The sequence below is a fragment of the Ursus maritimus genome, unplaced genomic scaffold (assembly GCF_017311325.1).
Source record: "Ursus maritimus isolate PB19 unplaced genomic scaffold, ASM1731132v1 scaffold_25, whole genome shotgun sequence".
Taxonomy (NCBI): domain Eukaryota; kingdom Metazoa; phylum Chordata; class Mammalia; order Carnivora; family Ursidae; genus Ursus; species Ursus maritimus.
In genome coordinates this window covers 26804833-26827472 of record NW_024425008.1, presented here as the reverse complement: position 1 = coordinate 26827472, position 22640 = coordinate 26804833, and the positions used below count along the sequence as shown (strand labels likewise).

The following is a 22640-nucleotide window of genomic DNA, read 5'->3' as shown; positions in this document are numbered from 1 at the left end:
TAAGTGCTAAAACAAATGACCAAACAAAATGGCTTTTATAAAGCATCACTATGAGAATTTCCGTTGCTCCAAAAACTTGCCAGCCAACTTTTAAAAATTTTGCAATTCTGGTGGCTGGTTATGATTTTATTTTTCATAACCTTGATTACTATGAATTTCCTCTTTAGCAATATGATTCTTCAAGTCTTTTGGATTGTCTGTCATTTTTCTTATTGATATGCAGGGGTTTTTATACATTCTAAATATGAGCCCTTTATAGATTATATACATTGAAAAATTTCTTTTCTATTTGTGATGGGTCCAAGGGTGAAAAGGCACCAATTACTCTTTTCACTAAATGTGGAAAGAACCAAACTAATTAATGCCAGCGCTATAAGTAGCCACCAGGGGGCAATACCACTTTCGAACTGGTATAAAACAAAAACCACCTCGATGTACAACACATTTCATCTAAAACGCTAAAGAAAACTATACAAGTTCTTAACAGCAAGCTAATTAAAATGATCACTGTTTCCAATAATAATGATGATGATGATGATGATGGTGATGTACATTAAGACTACTGCTTCTCTTGAACTTAAGAAAAGGGGGAGGCTCAGATGGAAGGTCAAAAGAACTAATGCAACTATATTAATAGTTATACTTAAAATGTATCAGATAAGTTATCCATCAAAACTGCTCTTTAGCTGCCACACTACCTCCCCCTTACAGTGACTTATGTTTTTGAAAAATTGCCTTCTTGTTAAAATTTCTCCAAACTTTAGGTCTCTTAGGAAATTTTAATTAATGATTAAATGTGCTTATATAACACTTAATGCTCTCTAAGGTCAGAGTCTATGTCTCTGTTCTTCTTCAGGCATGTAGGATCGCTTTCTTTCAAATGCAAAATGCCATCTATGATATGAAATATTGTATAGATTCTAAGTAAATGTTAACCAAATGAGCCATTTACTAGTCCTTAAGATTTTGCTTAAACTGGGTTTTTAGTTAAACAACGGGTTAATCATTTCTAACATCACTTTCTAAGAATATAGTTCCCTTTATTAAGGAACAAGAAGAAATTTCAGATGTGGTCCCTTTTTTTTTTTTTTAACTTTGGTAAAAGGTCTATCATGTTTTACAGCAAATTTGTGGGGTAAATGCAAACGCTTACTACACTAAACATGCGATTATGTAAAGCAAAATGTTGAGAGAATTCTATTTTTCATAAGGCAAATGAATAACTAAATTTGTTTTCCAAACACTAGTATCTCAGAGACTGTACTTTGGACAAAGTGGAAGGATACAGAGTGACTAAAGCAGCTTAACGGCATTATATTTTATTATTAGGGATTTAAAAAAAACCATGAGCAGTAACATTTAAGCTCATAAAATTTTTACCTTAGTTTTCTCATCCACAACTCTGAGTCCATCTGCTGACACCCACAGGACTGCCTTAACTGCTTTCTTTCCAGTCTTTTAAAGAGAAAGCAAAAAGGAAGGGGGGAGACACAAACATATAATATTAAAAAAAAAAAAAAAGGTCATCTTCCATAGAAAATACTGACTTCTGCCTTCCAAAAGTCACAAGTACAGATGGAGTCCAAGTTCAGGAGGGGTGCCCAAAGCCAGATACTCAAACCAAACTGCAGAAACATTCAGGAAAAAACAAGCCAAAGCCATTATTTTAGAAACACAATGCAAAACAATAAGATAAAATTAAGTAAAGGGGAAGGGACAGGTGGACTCAAAACCAAGATATCACATTCCATAAAGGGCAAAGAATTTGCAATTAGATTCTTCACCCCTTTAAAAAAATCAACCAAGAAAACCAAGAGTCAGATAAATATTAAATACATAAGGAGTTACACCACAAGTAGCCTCTACAAATGTATTTACAGTAAAAAGTATTACATAGGTCTAAATTGAGATGCTGACCTATCCTTTGACTCCAATGTGTACAGCAGAACCCTTGGTCATCTGAAATTTTCATGTTAAGCACCCAAGAAATCTTCATTTTTCCTTTAACAACCTTTAAAGACCATTATTTCTTCTCTCAGGATTAACACAGAACTGGTTTAGTTTTTAATTTGATATTAAATTCATGAAGACATTTTGGGGACATAGGAGGATTAAAAAACTTGAAAAAATACTAATATTATTACATGAGTTCTTTTTACTGGCTGAGAAAAGACTTCTTTTGGCACACAAGAATCACGAGAAAACAAGCTGGTGTATGCTTTCTCCTGTGATGGAATGAAAATGGGACAGCGGGACTTTGTAATAGTAATTTAATAGTAATCAGCTTCCTGTCTCTTCAACTGCTCCCAGGATACAAGCAAAATAAAACAAAAGCAAAATAAGGGCTAAGAATAGGTATCAGATTATAAAAAGTATAAATCAAAAGGAATCTGGTAGTAAAATTGCAGCAGCAGCCTCTGGAAGGTCCAGAAGAGGATAAAGAAATATCTACCACTCTCCTCTGCATGTGTCCAAGCCCAGTGCTCCTCCACATTTATTTAAATGAACTGTGTGCTCCACTCCAGGCTCATCATCTCCACCATCACCAGGCATCTGATAAGAGCCTATTACATGCCAGCCAGGGGAAACACAAGAGTTGACAATCCACTGAAAGGTGACACTTAGATAAGCAAAGAATAAATAATACAGTAGTAAGTGTTATAGTAGAGCAGCAAGCAATGTATAATGATGCCAGAAAGGAGGCATGGTCAAATCTATTTGTGGAATCAGGAAGGTTATTTGAAGGATTAGATCAGAGTAGGTACTGAAATAATTTTTCTAGATGCACAAGGTAGGGGTAGGGAGGCAGGGAAGTGACAGAGGTAGTGGATGTGATAGGCAGAAGCAGGAGAGCAGCACAGGACCATGGAAGCAAGCAACGTAGCAAGTCTGGACTCTATAAATACTTCAGTGTGACTTGAGAGTGAGACTGGTGAGCAAGGAGCAGTGGGAGATAAAAAGTAGGAAGACTAGTCATGGAGGGCCTTGTATGCTTGCTGAAGAATTCTATCTTAATTCTGTGGGCAATTAGGAGCTACTAAACGAATTTTTAAATGCATTTTAAAATATCACTGTGGCAGCAGTGTAGATGGATTGGAAAGAGACTGACAGGAGGCAGACAGACCACAACACGATTCCAGATGACAGAATGAGGGTTAAGCTCTCTTTATTGAGATAAGGGTAGAGATGAGAGAGTTTTAAATGCAAAACATAAGTGAGAAGCCAGAGGATGCCTCTCAGATTCCTGGCTGGGGTAATTAGGTAGAGAGTCTCAGTCCCACAACTAAGAGAACAGAGGAGGTGCAAAAGCAAGTTTAAGGGGGGAAGAGTAAGATTTCAGTTTTAGAAAAGCGAAGTTTGGGATGCCTATGCAATATACATCGGTAGCGATGTATAAAAGGTAATTGGATACATAGATCTGAATCTCAGCAGAGAATTCTAAGTTGGAATTTTAGTTTTGGGAAATATCAATCATAGGAGTAATAAGAGGGCAAAGGACAGGAGAGATTATCAACAAATAATTGGGAGAAGATGAGTCTTTGAAATATCAGAAAAGGAAAAACCAGAAGGACAGGAGAATGGAGAGACTAGGGCTATTGAAACTAAGGGAGAAGGGTTTCAAGAAGTAGTAGGGGGTCTAAAATGTCAAATGTTGCAAAGTGATCAAGCAAGAAGAGATGTGAAAAGTGTCCACTGGACTTAGCAATGACGAAGATGTGGTAAAGTGGTAAAGGCTGTCATAGTTAATTTTATGTGTCAAATTGGCTAGGCTATTATTGCACAGTGTTTTTTTTTTTGTTTGTTTGTTTTGTTAAACAGTAATCTAGATGTTGCTCCGAAGATATTGTGTAGATGTGATTAACATTTACAATCAGTTAACTTTAGGTAAAGGAGATTACCTTTGATAATATGAGTGGGCTTCATCCAATCAGTTGAAGACTTTAAGGGTTAAAAACAGGTTTCCCTGAGAAGAAATTCTGCCTCAAGTCTCTAACATAGAAATTCTGTCTGAGCTTCCAGGCTGCTGGCGGACCCCACAGGTTTCAGACTTGCCAGCCCCAATAATTACATGAGCCAATTCTTAAGTCCCTACCTCACTCTATATGTACAGACAGATACCTAAATATATACATATACATATGTGTGTGTGTATATATATGCACAAAGAGAGAGAGAAACAGATGGTGGTTCTATTTCTCTGGAGGTCCTAATACAGAAGTGGAAGTCAGCCTAGGATAAGTTGAAAAGTAAAAGGCAAGAAGTGTCTGTAAATATTCAATACTCTCTAAAAAAGCTTTCCTAAGCTTTTGCACAGCAAAGGAAACCATCAATAAAACGAAAAGGCAACCTACTGAATGGAAGAAGATATTTGCAAATGATATATCTGATAAGGGGTTAATATCCAAAATACATGAAAGAATTTACACAACTCAACACCAAAAAACCCAAATAATCTGATTAAAAATGAGCTGAGGACTTGAACACTTTCCCAAAGAGATACTGATGGCCAAAAGACACATAAAAAAGATGCTCCATATCACTAGTTATCAGGGGGATGCAAATCAAAACCACAGTGAGATATCACCTTAGACATGTCAGAATGCCTAGAATCAAAAAGACAAAAAATAACAAGTGTTGGTGAGGAGGTAGAGAAAAAGGAACCCTCATACACTGCTGGTGGGAATATAAATTGGTGCAGCCACTGTGGAAAGTAGTATGGCAGTTCCTCAAACAATTAAAAACAGAACTACCCTAAGATCCAGCAATTCCACTACTGGGTATTTACTTACCCAAAGAAAATGAAAACACTAATTCGAAAAGATCTATGCACCCCTATGTTTACTGCAGCATTATTTACAATAGCCAAGACATGGAAGCAGCCCAAGTGTCCATCGATAGATGAGCGGATAAAGAAGAGGTGAGATACACACACAGAGAGAGGAACATTACGTAGCCATAAAAAAGAACAAGATCCCGTTATTTGTGACAATATGGATGGACCTACAGGGTATTACGCTAAGTGAAATAAGTCAGATAGAGAAAGACAAATACTGTATGATTTCACTTATATGTGGAATTTAAAAACAAAACAAACAGCAGAAACAGATCCATAAATACAGAAAACAAACATGGCTGACAGAGGGGAAGAGGACGAGGGCATGGACAAAATGGGCAAACGGGAGTGAGAGAGATAGGCTTCTAGTTATGGCACAAGTAAGTCATAAGGATAAAAGGTGCAGCACAGGGAATATAGTCAATGGTACTGTAATAGCATAGTAATAGATGGCAGCTACGCTTGTGGTGAGCATAGCATAACAGGATTTGTTGAACCACTATGATGTACACCTGAAACTAACGTAACATTGTGTATCAGCTATACTTCAATAAAACAATTTAAAAGTTGGAAAAAAAAGTTAAAAAACAGGTGCTGGGACCCCTTCCACACAGCAGTGGGTACCTTTACAGAAGAGATTCGAGTGGGGCTTGGACAGTCACCTTTGGCTTTTGCACCCAACCAGATGATTTGCCTTCAGGCTCACAGCCTTCAAAGCACTTCACTTGATTTTAAGATTTTATTTTTAAGTAATCTCTACTACCCAACGTGGGGCTCAAACCCACAACCCTGAGATCAAGAGTCACACCCTCTACTGAGCCAGCCAGGCACGCCAACTTCATTCGATCTTTATCTGTATTGGTCCAGGCTCTTGAGTCAAGAAAGCTTACAAGGCAGCTTTGACTAAAGATGATTTCCTTGTTTAAGAAATTCACCTTTCAAAAAGACATGAAAAAATAGTATCACACACACACACACACAAAAGTATCACCAAGATTGTTACTTCGACAAATGGAGAATAAATTTGTAGAAGAAAACAAGGAAAAGCCATCTCAGATGCAAACACCTGAGACTGCTTTTTTAAAAAAACCTTAGTCATGGGGCACCTGGGTGGCTCAGTCGGTTAAGTGTCTGCCTTCAGCTTGGGTCATGGTCTCAGGGTCCTGGGGTCAAGCCCCACATCGGGCTCCCTGCTCAGTGGGAGGCCTGCTTCTCCCTCTCCCTCTGCTCCTCCCCTCCTGCTCAAGCTCACTCTCTTTCTCTCTCTCAAATGAACAGATAAAATCTTAAAAAAATAAAGTAAAAGGAACCTTAGTCTTGGGGCGCCTGGGTGGCACAGCGGTTAATCGTCTGCCTCTGGCTCAGGGCGTGATCCCGGTGTTCTGGGATCGAGCCCCACATCAGGCTCCTCTGCTGGGAGCCTGCTTCTTCCTCTCCCACTCCCCCTGCCTGTGTTCCTTCCCTCTCTCGCTGGCTGTCTCTATCTCTGTCAAATAAATAAATAAAATCTTTAAAAAAAAAAAAAAAGGAACCTTAGTCTTTTAAAGGATATAGAAGCAGCAGAGAAGTCTTTACAGACCCAGATTTACCCAATTCCACCACCAGAGGTGGTTTCTCTTGAGACTCTTCATTGGGCAGCAAAAGAATATATTGTCAAATGGGAACCGTTTCTTTTAGGAAGAGCACCATACACTATTGGTGTTGAAAATGAAAATGAAGCAGAAAGTACCATTCCAAATGAGGTGCAGTGGTAACTTCTTCACACAGTCTTTCAAAAAACCTGTTTAGTACGGTTGAATATTAAAGAATATGCAGGTCATTTTAGGAACTTTAAAAATCGAATATGCTCATATTGTTATTACCTCCTCAATGACAATGAAGATATGAGAATCTACTGACAAGTCTTAGGTTATCACTCTGAGACCTACTACTTCACAGTCATGAATTTGCTTTCTTCCAAAACCATGGAAGTGTTAAGAGCTAACACTGAAAGATGGACTGTTTATTAAGTAAGTCACTAAATGAAAAAACTATGATAAAAAATAAGTAAGTTTTCTACAAAAAGAAGGAGAGCTACAGGGCAATGAGAGGCAGAGGATCAAGGAAGATCTTTTAGAATTATGATAAACTAGCATGATATACTAGAAACAGAATGGGCTTTGGTATAAGATGAATAGTCTGAAATCAGTGCCACTGTTCATAAGCTAAGCAAGTTACAGAGCCCTCTGAGCTTCCATTTCTTCATCTATAAAGTATCTGTAGGATTGGTAAAAGGATCAGAGATATATACAGCACCTGAAGCTGAAAGAGGGTAATAAGTAATTGATAGCCATTTGTCATCAATAGTAATTTAAAAAAACTTCTCCCAACAATGAAGCTCCTTGAAAGACACACTTTCAATAGTGAGAACATATCATGCTTACATGATGAATGAGAAAAGCCACTGGAAAATGGAGACTGAAGGCCCAAGAAAGAGAAAAGTCCTCTAGGAGGTGGGATAGGATGGAGCTAGAATACAGGTTTTAGACTGGAAGAGGGATGTCCCTTCCGTGAAATGGAGTGATAGAGTGAAGCTGAGTAAAAAGAAGACAGATTTATAAAGGAGGGAGTTCAAGCTGAGGAAGTTCACTCTGGAGAGCCATACATTTAGCTGAGAAGGAGATGAGATTACCTGCTTTACTCTGCTGGGGAGAGGAAGACAGACAGGCACACTGAGATGGTAAACATGTATAACAGCAGTATAGGGGCTGCACAGCATAGTAACTTGGAGCATAAACTCTGGAACCAGGCTGTTGTCTGGGTTTGAATTCTGGTTCTGACACTTACTAGAATGACCAAGGGCAGATTACTTCTCTAAGCTTCAATTTCCACACCTGTATAATGATGTTAATTTCACATACTTTATGGGATGATTATGAGAATGAAATAAGTTGATACATGTAAAAAGGTTTAGAACCAGGGTGATTATATAATTTACTGTTCAAACTGGACCCTTTGAAAGTGAAAGGGGGCACTATTAAAACCCAGAAACAGGTGTTATACTGGGACTATTTCAGACAAATTGGGACTGTAGTTACCCCACCACCAAGAGTAACTGCCCATATTTAACTAACTCTTACATAGCACTGAGGAGTTTGCTACAAGGTAAGCTCCATGAGGGCAGGGGTTTTTCCATCTTTATTGTTCACTGCTGTATCCTCAGAGCTTAGAACAATGCCTGACACAGCACGAGAGTTAAAGAAATATTTCTCGAAGGAATACATTTGCCAAATTATCTATTGTAGGGGATAGGAGACAGTTGATCAGTGACACAGAAGACTGCCAAATGGCACTGAAAATCCTGTGTAAGGAACTGAAATGTGCAGCTTTATCAAGCCATTCATTGTGCAATCGTTGCCTGCAGTGTTCAGTGTCTAAAGCAACAGACAGGACTAATTCCAGGTTGGGAGAATGAAAATAGAAAAAAAAAAATCAAAGATTATTTGCTTGATTGATTTAAAAAAGTTTTCATCTAATGTGGGGCTCAACTCGTGACCCTGAGATCAAGAATTGCAGGCTCCTCTGACTGAGCCAGCCAGGTGCACCTCAAAGGTCATTTTTGAATGGAATTGTTCATTCAGTCTCCTTACCATATATAGCAAAATGTAACATTTTCTTGGTCCAATTATACTGTTACGAAAACATCTCTGCGTTTTGAGGTATGTCTATATAATAAACTTTATGGTGCTGTACTGAGGCACTGTATTTGTCATAGTTCATGGCCTTTGATTTTCTAAACGGGGGAAGAAAACATAACATGGATTCTTCTTGCATTTGTTCCTACTTTGGGTGCTGATTCTTAGATGTCTCGACAGTCTGCCACAATATAGTTACTTCAAACAGGTATTGAGATATTAACACTCAAAGATACCTGCAGTTGAATTCAAATCCAGACTTCATCATACAAATTCTATAGCAGCAATGCTTCCGTACTATTTGTGCACTTTACAGTCTTTCGTTCCGATCATATAAACTAAGATCCTCAGCACTTTTCAGAAAATTATAAAACTCATAGAAGAAAGTTTTTGTTTTTGTTTGCCTTAAAACTGTCTATTTAATCCACTATCCAAGGAAATAAGGTCAAAGCTAACAAAAAGACTGAAATATAAAGATAACCCAGAGTAAGTATTAAATATAGAATTCAGGTACATCTTAGTGACGCAAACACCCTTTTACAAAAAAAGACTACATAATGCTTCAGAAACTAATAAAATGTAGTAGCTAGGGTAATGCAGATGTGAGACATGAAGAATTATTTCATCACTTGTTCCAACACTTTCTATTTCAAAAATAATTTCACGGTTATAGGTAGAATTCACACTGACTAGTCAATTATGAAAAACACAGTTTTACAACAAAAAGGAAACCACTTATTCTTCAAGCAAAGAAGATGGGTTTAACATGCACAGAACTTCAGTAACTTCAAATTTAAATTGGTAAAATCTGGGGCGCCTGGGTGGCTCAGTCGTTAAGCGTCTGCCTTTGGCTCAGGGCGTGATCCCAGCGTTCTGGGATCGAGCCCCATGTCAGGCTCATCCTCTGGAAGCCTGCTTCTTCCTCTCCCACTCCCCCTGCTTGTGTTCCCTCTCTCACTGGCTGTCTCTCTGTCAAATAAATAAATAAAATCTTAAATAAATTGGTAAAATCTGGGGGTGCCTGGGTGGCTCAGTCGTTAAGCGTCTGCCTTTGGCTCGGGGCGTGATCCCAGTGTCCTGGGATCGAGCCCCGCATCGGGCTCCCTGCTCTGCTGGGAGCCTGCTTCTACCTCTCCCACTCCCCCTGCTTGTGTTCCCTCTCTCGTTGGCTGTCTCTCTCTGTCAAATAAATAAACAAAATCTTTAAAAAAAATAAATTGGTAAAATCTGAAAAGGATCAGGCTAACCTATGAGTGAAAGATGATAAATGTCAAGTATAGCTGAGCTATTAACCACTCAACTCTCTCTATATCCAACTTAGAATTTTAAATTAACATCTGCCGAATAAACACCTTTTATTATGGGCAGACATAAACCAATACAGGAATTAAGCAGGCTCTGACACTGGAGAAAATGATAGCAGGCAGTGGATCTATTACAAACTGCTGAATTAGGAAACTTGTACTGCAAGTAAGAGAAATGCACAGGTAATCTTCAAATGAAAACACCAATGAAGAAACACAAAGTGGTTGCAAAAATGACGCAGAAATAGTAACTTGACCTCAGTACACTGAAAGATCACTTTCCTCTAAGTATAAAAGGTACTCACAATAAAAGGCAATTGAAATAGTTAATTACAAAAAGAACTGCCCTCTACCTACCTATCCCCAGAGGGTTTTTTTGTTTTTGTTTTTGTTTAAAGTAGATCCCACTTAAAAAAAGAAAAAGGATGATGATCACATGTTAGTGGTATTCCTGGTAGGCAGATAGTCACAGTTGCTCTTCCACTTTACATATTGGTATCATCTAGGGAAGTACTTCAGATAAGTTTTTAAACTGTTTAAATCAGAGACTGGCAAACTTTTTTAATGAGGACCATACGTCAGATATTTAAAGCTTTGCAGGTTATAGAGTCTATGTCACAATTACTCCACTCTGCCATTGCAGCACAAAAGCAGACATGGACAATATATAAACAAATGGACATAGCTTTGTTCCAATAAAGCTTTATTTACAAAACAGTGGGCCATAGTTTTGCCAGCCTCGGATGTAAATCTTCATGGTTCCTGGAAAGTGATCATTAATTAAATCTTTTTGGAAAGACAATTCGTTACATTGAAATAATAGACCTGTCTGAAATTATGCCCCTGAATTATTCTTTCTTTTCTTCCTTCCCTCCTTCCTTTCCTTCCCTCCTTCCCTTCCTTCCCTCCTTCCTCCCTCCCTCCCTTTTCTCCTCCTCCTCCTCCTCCTCCTCCCCCTTCTCCTCCTCCTTTTTTTTTTTTTTTTTTTAAAGATTTTATTTATTTATTCGACAGAGACAGCCAGCGAGAGAGGGAACACAAGCAGGGGGAGTGGGAGAGGAAGAAGCAGGCTCATAGCGGAAGAGCCTGATGTGGGGCTCGATCCCATAACGCCGGGATCACGCCCTGAGCCGAAGGCAGACGCTTAACCGCTGTGCCACCCAGGCGCCCCTCTCCTCCTCCTTTTTGAAACAAATGTGCTTAAATGCTATCTAATGTTTTAAACTGCAACTCAGGGGGCACCTGAGTGGCTCAGTCAGTTGGGTGTCCGACTCTTGATTTCAGTTCAGGTCATGATCTCAGGTTTGTGAGATGGAGCCCTGCCTCAGGCTCTGTGCTGGGCGTGGAGCCTGCTTAAGATTCTCTCTCTCTCTCTCTGCCCCTCATCCTACCCCTCTCTAAAAATAAATTTAAAAAATAAATAAACTGCAACTCAGATCTCAGTGCTGTCCAACTCCAAAGTTCTATGAGTCCCAAGACCACCAATGAGAAAAGAATATGTAATTAATCAACATAACTACAACTGTTATTTAAGGGCAAGATAATTCTGCTGGGTGTATGATAGATAAGAGCAAAAGGTTAAGCAGCTGTTCTAATGTTTAACCCTAAGCAAGAAACACTATAAAGACACATGGGAAGCATAATATGGCATAACTATGAAATGTTAAGAAGCAACTGCAGCAAAAAAACCAATCTGGGCAGGAGAGGCAGAGCAAGTTACTCTTTCTGAGCAACAGTGATTTCCCATTCTATTGTCTACAAACCAAAATGATTTTCAAGCGTCCCCAATGTGTAAAGAATCACTGGTCAGTCTTTCTGTCACACCTACACATAGAGATAACCCAGTCATTACAGAGTACAGAGATAATGACACACTAACAGGCAACATGAGATGGTATGCCTTGTAATAAATGAACAAGAAACTTCTTTTCTTTCACAGAAAAATTGGCTTTTTTTAAAATCTGAAAAGGACCTTAAAGTCTATCACTTGATATTTGAATTTCTGAACAGAATCATGTAAAGAACAAATTTTGTTTCCTAATTCCCAGATACAGTGAATACTCTGTAAAGAACAAAGGAGCAAAGGGGAAAGAAACACAACTTTCACCAGTATTTGAGACTGGCATTATCTCTAATGGCTGCTTCATTTACACTACAGTAATCCTTTTAATCTGGGACACTAACATACACTGTATTTCCTGCACTATAAGTAAGAGGAGACTTGAAAGGCTTTCAGGAAAAAATAAGGATGGTAGCAGACAGCATGCAAGATGAAGCAAAAACCAAAGGAAAGATTTCTGGAGGTAATTCAGTGCTTCCAGTTCGCCACATCACTTTTAATTGAGGGGAGAGGGGAACCTAGGGACTATTCTAATATTAAGTTCATATTTCAAATATATATATAATACCAGACAGAAAATTCCACAGGTTTCAACCTGCCTGAAACCAAATTCATCATACCCCTCCTCATAATGAATGGCTCCCCAATCATCTTGGTCAATCATACCCAAAGCTTGGGTCATATTTTCCGATTCTTTCTGTATATCCCTAGTTTGAATGAATGAATGAATGAATGAATGAATGGGAGCATATTTTTCTCTCATCCCAGTGGTCCTGTAAATGCTGTTCCTTCTGCCTGAAATGCATGTCTCCTCTAACTTAGTTTAACTAGAAGTCATTGCATTGTATATCAGCCTGAGGTGTCACCTCCTCCTAGAAGCCTTCATCATAACCTCTCACATTCATTCTTCCTTTCTGCTCCAAGTAATACCTGTTCTTGTCACATGTTTTGGTAAACATTTCTTTACCTGTCTGGTTCCTCCCACTACAGGGTGAACTTGAAAGCAGTGCATTTGTCATTCATTCATTTGTTCATTCACTAACTCAAATATTTTGGAGCAGCTACTGTGGAACACATACTACTTGAGGCACTGAAGATTCCGCAGTGAAAATAGGTGAAGATTTCAGTCTTAAGAGAGCTTATGTTTCAGTAAAAGAGATGAATAAGTAAACTGTATGGTATGACAAATGGTGATAAGCCCTATCGGAAAAATAAAGCAAGGAAGAGGAATACTGAGTGTGTGTACATGGAGGAAGGTGGTATTTGGAATTTAAAATAGGGTTCTCAGTGAAAGCCTCATTCTTAGTGAATGCCTCACTGAGAATGGGGCGTTTGAACAAAGAATGGAAAGACATGAAGAAGCGAGCCATGCGTATATCTGGCTTCACAGTAGCAGTTATAGCAAGCACAAACAGCAGAAGCATACCTGGTGTGCTCAAGGAATAGCAAGGAGGCTAGTGTGGCTGGAACCGAGGGAGTGAGAGTAGGAGAAGATAGGAAAAGGGACAGAGGGAATTAAAAAGACTTCGGCTTTTATCCTGAGTAGGACAGGAAGCTACTGGAGGATCTGGAGCGTGGAGCAACATAATCAGCCCTCTGTCTTAAAAAGATCACTCAGGCTGATATCTTGAGAACAGATGGCAGGGGGGACAAAAATGAAAGCAGGGGAAGAAGAACACTACTGTAATGACTCAGATGAGAGGAGAAACCGGCTTGGACCAGGGCAGTAGTGTGGCAGTCGTGAGACAGGAAATGTTGATGAGATATGGATACAGAGTATAACAGAAAGAGAGGAGTCAAAATTAGATCCAGGATTTTTGGCTAGAGCACAGGTACAGAGTTGCTCTATACTGAGATGGGGAAGATTAGGGGAGAGTAGTTTGGGAGGGACAGATTAGGAATTTGTTTTGTGACATGTGATGCAAGTTGCCTGGTGTAAAGTGTTTAATGATGATGACGATGATAACAATACCTAACACTTATCCACTGTGGTAGGGTGTTTTGTACACTTCGCTTATATTTACTTATTTAATCTTCACAACAATCACATGAGGTTGGTATTAGTATTATCCTTTTTTTTTATAGGTGGGGAAATTGAGGTACAGAATAGTTAAGAACCTTTCCCAAGGTCACAAAGCTAGTAGGTGGCTGAGCCACGATTAAATGCAAGCACCTGACTCCCTAGAGTCTATGCCCTTAACCCCTATGCCATATTGCTTCTATGATGGAAATACCACCAAGGAGTTCAGAGAAGATGTCTGAAGATAGAAGTTTCAGTCATCAGCATAGAGATGGTATTTAAATTCATGACACTGCATGAGATCATCAAGGGAGAGGTGTAGGTAGAGAAGAGTCCACAGACTGGGAAGCAGGCAGCGTATGAGGGAAAACCAAGAACATGATCCCTGAACTCCAAGTGAACAGCGTTTCATAGCAGGAGAGGAACAGACTACGACAAATCTACTAATAGGTCAGATATGGTGGTAGTAGGATCCTTGGAATAACGATACAGAAGAAAACTTAATAGGAACAGCTTTGGTGGAGTGGTGAGGGTAAAAGGCTGATTAAATAGGTGTAACAGAGGAAGGGAGAGCAGAAACTTAAGGCACGAAGAAACATTTTTTTAAAAAAGACGATTTGTTTTGATCCACTATAGAAAGAAAAACTGAAATGGAAAAGTGTGCGGGGAGCATTGCTGGAGTAAGTTTAAGAGCTGGAATAGTAAGACTCTAGTGGAGAAGCTGGCCTCGGCTGGGAACACAGACAGTTCATCCCTGCATAGGAGGGAAAACAGAGCATACGGGCATGGATGTAGGTCGGTGAGGAGCTGTGGTGGCGGCACATGGGAGAGTTTTCTTCTGATTGATTCTATGTTTTCAGTGACATAGGAAGCAAGGTCATCAGCCAAAAGATAGAACAGAGTAAGAAATTCTGGAGGCTTAAGGAAAAAGGAGGAGGTGTCAAATAATTACCTAAAAATGAGACAGTAAATGAATAAAAAAAAAAATGAAGACTGTCTTGATCCTCTTTGTACCTCAACAGCCTAGCAGAGTCCCTAGTGTGTTTTAGACGCTGTGACTTCAGCTTGAGAACCACTGTGTTTCTTGGGTTTTTTTTTTAAGACTTATTTATTTGAGAGACAGAAAGAGAGCACATGAGTGGGAGGAGCAGAGGGAGAGAGAGAGAGAATCTCAAGCAGACTCTGTGCTGAGTGCAGAGTCTGACGTGTGGTTCAATCTCATGACCCTGAGATCAAGACCTGAGCTAAGTTCAAAAGTCAGATGCTTAACCGACTAAGCCACCCCGGTGCCCCATTTCCTCACTTTAAAGAAAAGGATCCAGAATGTAGGTAAGCACTAAGTATGATTTGTTATAGAGAAGAAAATCTGGGAAATCTCAACTAGAACGCAGATGTGAGTACACGTACTTAAGAGTAGTCATAAATACCACACAGTGTTTACTGTTTAGAATTAGGTAAAAACAATATAACCACATATTACTTTTCAACCATGCGTTCTCCAAAACATAATCATTTCTAATTATGCCATTTAACAACTGAAAAAGTGTAAGAACATGAGAAAAATATATTTGGCAGTACATTAACAGGATCTGCTAGAACAGATATAATATTTTTGGTGATTTTTATATAGTTAAAGTGCCCCTCCCCCCTTCAAAGTGACATAATAGCTCAGGGAAGAATTCACAAACTCAGATGCCTACAGGATTAAGAGCAGGCAACAAAATGAGTGAAACAGGCTGCATGTAAGGACAATAGAGAGTTGCAGAGATTGTGGCCAACAGGCAACCGAAGGGTACTGTGGCTACTCAGCTCAAGCCACTGCTGCCACATAGAAAGCATTCCAGTTTGTCAGATCTTCTAATTCTTTTTTTTTCTTAAGATTTTATTTATTTATTTGACAGAGACAGAGACAGCCAGCGAGAGAGGGAACACAAGCAGGGGGAGTGGGAGAGGAAGAAGCAGGCTCCCAGCGGAGGAGCCTGATGTGGGGCTCGATCCCATAACGCCGGGATCACGCCCTGAGCCGAAGGCAGACGCTTAACCACTGTGCCACCCAGGCGCCCCAGATCTTCTAATTCTTAAGATAGATATTCTACTTTTTATGTGAAAACTTTCAGTGTTTGAAATTTTGGCAACTAACTCAAACTTATAAACTGTGCTCAGGCATACAAAGCATGTTTGTGGGACGCATTCAGGCCCTTGAGCTATCTGCTGTACTTCTGTTGAGAGAACATCAATATGGAGTAGGTGAAAAATACTGCACCAACTTTCAGAAAACCCTGGTTTCAGGGTAGGCACTGCCCTTTACTACTAACTGGGTGACCTCTTTGAGCTTGTTTATTCATTTGTAAAATGTAATTTCATGAACTATCCTGTTTTAATTCATTGAGTAGTTGTGAGTAGCAGATTAGAAAGTAGGTCAAAGCCTATCATAAAGCTCTGTGTAAATATAAGCAAATAGCTGTGAGATAATGGAAAATATATATTGGTCTCTGCCCCTGGTTCTGGGCACAGAGCTTCTGAAAACCTTATACTTTCCTAATTTCCCAAGCGATAAGAGCACTGTGAGCATCCCTTGTTCTAAAATGTGGTCTTTGACTCCATCCCTGACACAGAGCTCCTAAAGCCCTTGTAAATTCCTAAGTGATAAGAGCACTAGGAGCAACTTTTGTTGGATGAGACAACTCTGGGTAGGCTGCTAGATAAGGGCTGCTCATCAGAAAGAACAAGCCATGATGAGCAGCTTGGAATTTTTAGCCCCACCTCATATTCCATCCTCCAGAGAGGGAGAAGGGCTAGAAATGGAATTAATAATTGGTCATGCCTATATGAAGAAGCCTCCAGAAAACCCCAACAGTACAAGGTTCAGAGAGCTTCCAGGTTGGCAAACACATCATACCAGGAGAGTGTCACACTCCCTCTCCACAGGGACAGAGGCTCCTGTGCTTGGAATCCTCCCAGACTTCACCCTGTGTAGCTCTTGGTCTGGCTGTTCTTCTGTTTCTGTTATCACATATTTTAAATAAACTAGTAAATGTAAGTATTTCCCTAAGTTCTGTGAGCTGCTCTAGCAAATTAAACCTGAAGAGGAGGTTGTGGGAACCTCCAATTTGTAGCCAAACTGGACAGACATTGTAGGTAACCAGGAGACCTATTACTTACGGCTGGCATGTAAAATAGTGTGGAAGCAGTCTTATGGGACTGAGCCCTTAACCCGTGGGATCAGACACTATCTCCAGGTAGGCAGTGTTAGAACTGAGTTAAATTGTGAGATAACTAGCTGATGTCACAAAAAATTGCTTGGTGTATGGAAAAATATCTCATTTGGAGACCAGAAATGAAGTGTTTTGTGTGAGCAGTAAAGGAAACACACAAGAGAAAGACTCACAGGAGATAACTGAACTGAATTTTTCTAATATGATGGCTTTAAAAAGAGAACTAACGGGTAGCCTAAGAACATTTCATATCTCTGTATTCAGTCATTTCCTCATAAAATGTAAATGCAGATTACTTAGCTCATGGAGTTCCTCAAATATATTAAAATTATAAAATCTTTTTCAAGTGTTAACTGCCATGTAATTACTTGGTTAATCAAGTATTTGCTTGGTATGTCCAAATAAACTAACAAACCTGTATACAGTACTTCCTAAAAAGCTGAGTACATTTTTGGCTCTCCTAACAACAGTGAGCAATTTAATGTAGCTAGTTTGGAAAAAGTTATTTCAGGTTTTCAGGTTTTTTTTTTTTTTCTTTCCTGTTTTAAGATGTGTATAAGCGGGGCGCCTGGGTGGCACAGTCGTTAAGCGTCTGCCTTCGGCTCAGGGCGTGATCCCAGCACTCTGGGATTGAGCCCCACATCAGGCTTCTCCGCTAGGATCCTGCTTCTTCCTCTCTCACTCCCCCTGCTTGTGTTCCCTCTCTCGCTGGCTGTCTCTCTCTGTCAAATAAATAAATAAAATAAAATAAAATAAAATAAAATAAAATAAAATAAAATAAAATAAAATAAAATAAGATGTGTATAAGCTTACATGGGCTAAATAATACAGTTCTGTAAACAGACTCAGGTTTATCTGTTCCCTATGGTGAACGCTTATGGAGGCACTCCTCCCATCAACTGGTGCAGGAATAGAGAAGTGACCGGTTGGTCAGATTCAGGAAACAACTTAGGAAAACGAGGAAGCAGTCCTCCTGGTCATGATTTATAAATTCAGATTCAGGTCTAATAATCCTTTCACCTCTACTTTTATGTAAATACGTTTAATGGAAACACCTCTTGATAATTGTTGTTCTCTTTATCTTGGACCACTAAATCATACATGCTGTGAAGGCTAAGAAAGTCTCAAAATTTATAAGAAACTTTTTAAAAAACTCCCTACCAATAGTTAATAATATTGTAGTAACTTTGTATAGTTACAGATAGTAAGTACACTTATCATAGCAAGTGTCTCGTAATTACTTATAAAATTGCTATCTCGTACACCTGAAACTAATACACGTCAACTATACTTTAATTAAAAAAATAAACTCCCTATCATATACTGTTCTATGAGATTCTCCATTTTTAGCTTTCATTAAACCAAAATTGGCCTGGCAAACTTGACAAACCAAGTCTCTTTCACCAGCCTATTTCTTGTAGCTTAGTGTGGAAGTGAGCTGAATGATGGCATCTTGAAAGATTTAAAAGGCTCCATTTTAAAAGGTTTTTCAAAAAAAATAAATAAATAAAAGTTTTTCATTTAAGAGCATATTTCTGGTAAGATTATGGGTAATGCTTTTTCCCTGTTGGTTTTCCAAACTCTTTAAATGACTTAGTATAATTTAAAAAATTGTATGTTAGAATAAAATCACCCTGCCAATAAAAAGAATTCTCCCCTCAATAACAAAAGAATTCTGACAGTCGCATTTGTTCATAGATGCTATAATGAGACTGTTCAGCATCATTTGTTCCCTTTTTAAAAATTTTTTAAAAATATCTTATTTATTTATTTGAGAGAGAGAGAGCGCGAGCAAGTGAGCACACAAGCAGGGGGAGTGGTAGACAGAGGGAGAGGGAGAATAAGGCTCCCCGCAGTGCAGGGAGCCGACTTGGGGCTGGATCCCATCATGACCTGAGCTGAAGGCAGACACTTAACCGACTGAGCCACGGGGTGCCCCACCTCCCACCTTTTTAAAAGTTGTAGTTTAAATTCCAGTTAGTTAACATACAGTATAATATTAGTTTCATGTCAACAATTGAGTGATTCAACACGTCCATACGACAGCAGTGCTCATCTGCTTAGCATCTTTTAAGGAAACCCTGTGAGAGTAAAATTCAGTAGTATGATTTAAATATCTCCAAATTAATAAAATGTTAGTTTGAACCACTGAAAAAGACTCTTTAAAGCCTTAATAAAAAAGTAAATTGACTAGAGGTAAAAATCCAAAGTTAAATTACTACCTTCAAAGAACAAAGAAAGTGAAATGAGTTTATATGAAGCTATTTATTAGCATCTTTTAAGGTTAAATCTTTTATTTTTTAAAAGATTTTATTTTTAAGTAATCTATATACCCAGTGTGGGGTTCGAACCCATAACCCAAGATCAAAAGCCACATACTCCACCGACAGAACCAGCCAGGCACCCCAAGGTTAAGTCTTTTAAACTTTGGTTGTAACTAATATGAAAACAGAATAATTATAAAGCATAGTGATTAAGAATGTGAGCTCTGGAGTCCAATTATCTGGGTCCAAATTTTAGCTTCTACCACTAATTATGTCTGTGAATTTGGGCAGGTCACTTCCGTTTCCTCATTGTAAAACAGGGAGAATAATAATTTCAGCGTTATTTTAAGGATTAAGTGAGATGATTCCTAATTTTCTTTCTCATGCCATATAACATTTATCATGTTGCAAAGTGCAGTGAAACAGCTAAGAAGCACAGTGTGACCCAATTCAGCTACTCTGTAGGTACACCATGACTCCATTCTGTATAGCAATGAATACTGCCACTTTGGGATTGATTTCAAAGTGAGAGCTAGTTTTGTTCCCTAACGCCATGTTTTACAACTTTTTAAGTCTTCTTGTGGTATGTTTTTTCTATAAACCAAGTCAGTATTTTCTATAATTAGCCATCTATACAAGGTCTACACAGGTTTGTTTTACTAAAGTAGACATATTAAAAACTGATCACTTGGAATCTAGTTTAAATTGTATAATAATTATGGTGATGTGAAAATGCTTTGAAAAATTCTATTTGGAAAAGAATAAATATCTACAAAAAAACTTCCTTAACAATTATAATGCATATTTATACAGTTGACCCTTAAATACCATTGCACTGTGCAAATTTACTTATATGCAATTTTTTATAAATACAGTACAGTACTGTAAATGTATTTTTTCTTAAGATTTTAATAACATTTTCCTTTCTCTTGCTTACTTTACTGAAGAGTACAGTATGTAATACATATAACATATTAAATATGTGTTGATCAGCTATTTATGTTACTGGTAAGGTTACCAGTAGGCTATTACAGTTAAGTTCCTGGGGAGTCAAAAATCATACAGGAATTTCTGACTTCAGAGAGGTTTGGAGGCTCTGACCCCTGGCACTGATGCAAATGTCTATAGGATTAATTCTTTCTAGATATGGACCTGTTGATTTAACTCAAACTCAAAATGTCTACTAAGAAATTTTATTGCAACGAGTGGGTAAATGATATGACTTTCTCTTTCAGACTGACAGCAGTAACTGAATCAAGCCATTCAATCTAAAGTCTCTTCAAATCTGTTTATAAACAAATTTATAAAGTATAAAGGTGACATACCTGAACGTGTAAAAACCAGCCACAACTAAAATATTTACTTGAGAATAAAATGGAAACTATTAGTTCTTTATTTTTTTTTCAGGATTGTCATCTACTTTATTTTTTTATAATAATTTTTTATTATGTTATGTTAGTCACCATACGGTATATCCTTAGTTTTTGATGTAATGTTCCATGATTCATTAACTATTAGTTCTTTAAAACAAATTTCCAAAGTAACAAAACCACCCAGTAAAAAAAAAAAAATTGATGGGATTTTTATATTCGCATTAACTCTTAGTAATTTATATCCAATGACAGTAGTGTTTTCTTATACTGTTTCAGTCTAAATTATTTTCTAGCACTTACTTAAAACTAAACAATGATAAATTCTGACACAAAAATGTTAGAAATGTATTTACCTATTTGTATATATATTCTTAATTCTAAGGAAATCGGGACATTAAATAATCATTACTTGAAAAGCATTTACAGAAGGAACATACCACACAATGACAGATTATTTGGTAGACTACTAATGAGGATAATTTTTCTCAGATTAGCATCCCAGGCTAAAAATGATAGAATCCCCAAAGATAAGTTTATGTACTTCCACTCACTTCACCTGAAATTTAATTTAGATTGAAAAAAAGCATTTGCATTGAATATAAAATCTGGGGTACATTCAATTTCCACTTGAACTTAATATTTCTTCCCATTTCTCTGTCAATACTGAGCACTAAGTAAAACCCACTTGTTAAAAATCCACCTAATATGCTAATATGAACAGCTTTGCAAGATCAAATTAAATTTATTTTAATACCTAGCCTTGAGGACATAATACTTTTTCAATCTATTTGCTTTCTTTATGGAATTTTAGTATGAACAGACACACAGTTAATATCATAGATAGCAACTTTCCAATTTATTAATTTCCATATATCAATTCCTATATTATAAAGAAATGAATGTCAGTGCTATACTAGGGGTGTAACTCCTTATAAAGCAAGCACGAATGTGGCATCAAACTTACTTTTCCAAAGAAGCCTTTGAAGAACTTCCTTTCCTGGAGGAACAGGGGGACAAGTCGAGCGCTATTATTGTATGGGCTAAATGTCCCAGGGTTTCACACCAATAAGCACATACAGAAATGGGGTAAAAGGCAAAGTAGGAGTAGGGGAGGGCGTGAGAGTTTTAAAGAGTTATCCATACCAGGAGTGACAGGGAAAAAGGACGGTGCATGAAAATGCAGGGAAACATACTGTATGGCCTAAGAATCCATGGAAAGAGAAGAAATCAGAACCCGCACCCGTGCAGAGCAACTAGTTAGTTTAGTAGTCTCTATTTACTTTTGAAACAGAGATTATCCAAATTTGGCAGCAGGGAAAAAGATTAAGACATATTGGTTTGGTGAGATTTGTATTTTAAATTTCCTAATACTGAGTAGTAAACACATTTTTCAATTTCCATATACATTTTTCAATTTAAAAATCAGTGGTCTACTATATGGAAGTCATCAATTAAAAAAAAAAACAGTCCACATTTGAATAACCACATAATCACATAAAAAATGCAACCCATAAAATTAAATTATGAGTGTGCAGCAAGAATTTTTGTCAGACTTTTTCTTACCAAGTTCAAGATTTCACTTAAAGAATCCTTACTCATCCATTGGGATCAATTTGTAAGTATGTGTATGTGTGGGCTGATCAATTCCACAACAATCATGGGGAAATAATAGATATGTTCTATTCCAGAAAATAAATTGTCTTTAAAGAACACAAAGCTAATGCTTTCACTGCAGATGAAAAAAATACATCTGAGAACCAAACAACATCTGTGGACCACAACTGAAATTTTAAAAATAGGGTTTTGTTTTAAAATGCTACTGTTTTAGGGGCGCCTCGGGGTGCAGTCGTTAAGCGTCTGCCTTCGGCTCAGGGCGTGATACCAGCGTTCTGGGATCGAGCCCCACATCAGGCTCTTCCGCTAGGAGCCTGCTTCTTCCTCTCCCACTCCCCCTGCTTGTGTTCTCTCTCTCACTGGCTGTCTGTCTCTGTCAAATAAATAAATAAAATCTTAAAAAAAAAATGCTACTGTTTTAGAATAAACAAACCTGCATTGGCTGTTATAAGTATGTAACTCTGAAACTATGTAGCTAAGAGAGACATAGCTATCTATGGTT

General features: G+C 38.1%; 1 protein-coding gene across 11 annotated transcripts in view; it reads right to left on the bottom strand.

Moving 5' to 3' along the window:
- Window positions 1-22640, bottom strand: part of NUMB (NUMB endocytic adaptor protein) — a 184291-nt gene that overhangs the window by 14515 nt on the left and 147136 nt on the right. For 8 of the 11 annotated variants that reach the window (XM_040641678.1, XM_040641683.1, XM_040641680.1 and 5 more), the window contains 2 exons: window positions 21489-21521; window positions 1381-1455 (listed from right to left, as the gene is read on the bottom strand). In XM_040641678.1, the coding sequence (XP_040497612.1) occupies window positions 1381-1455; window positions 21489-21521 (108 nt within the window). The remainder of the gene's footprint in view (window positions 1-1380; window positions 1456-21488; window positions 21522-22640) is intronic. The other 3 variants (XM_040641685.1, XM_008699987.2, XM_008699999.2) reach the window with 1 other exon arrangement.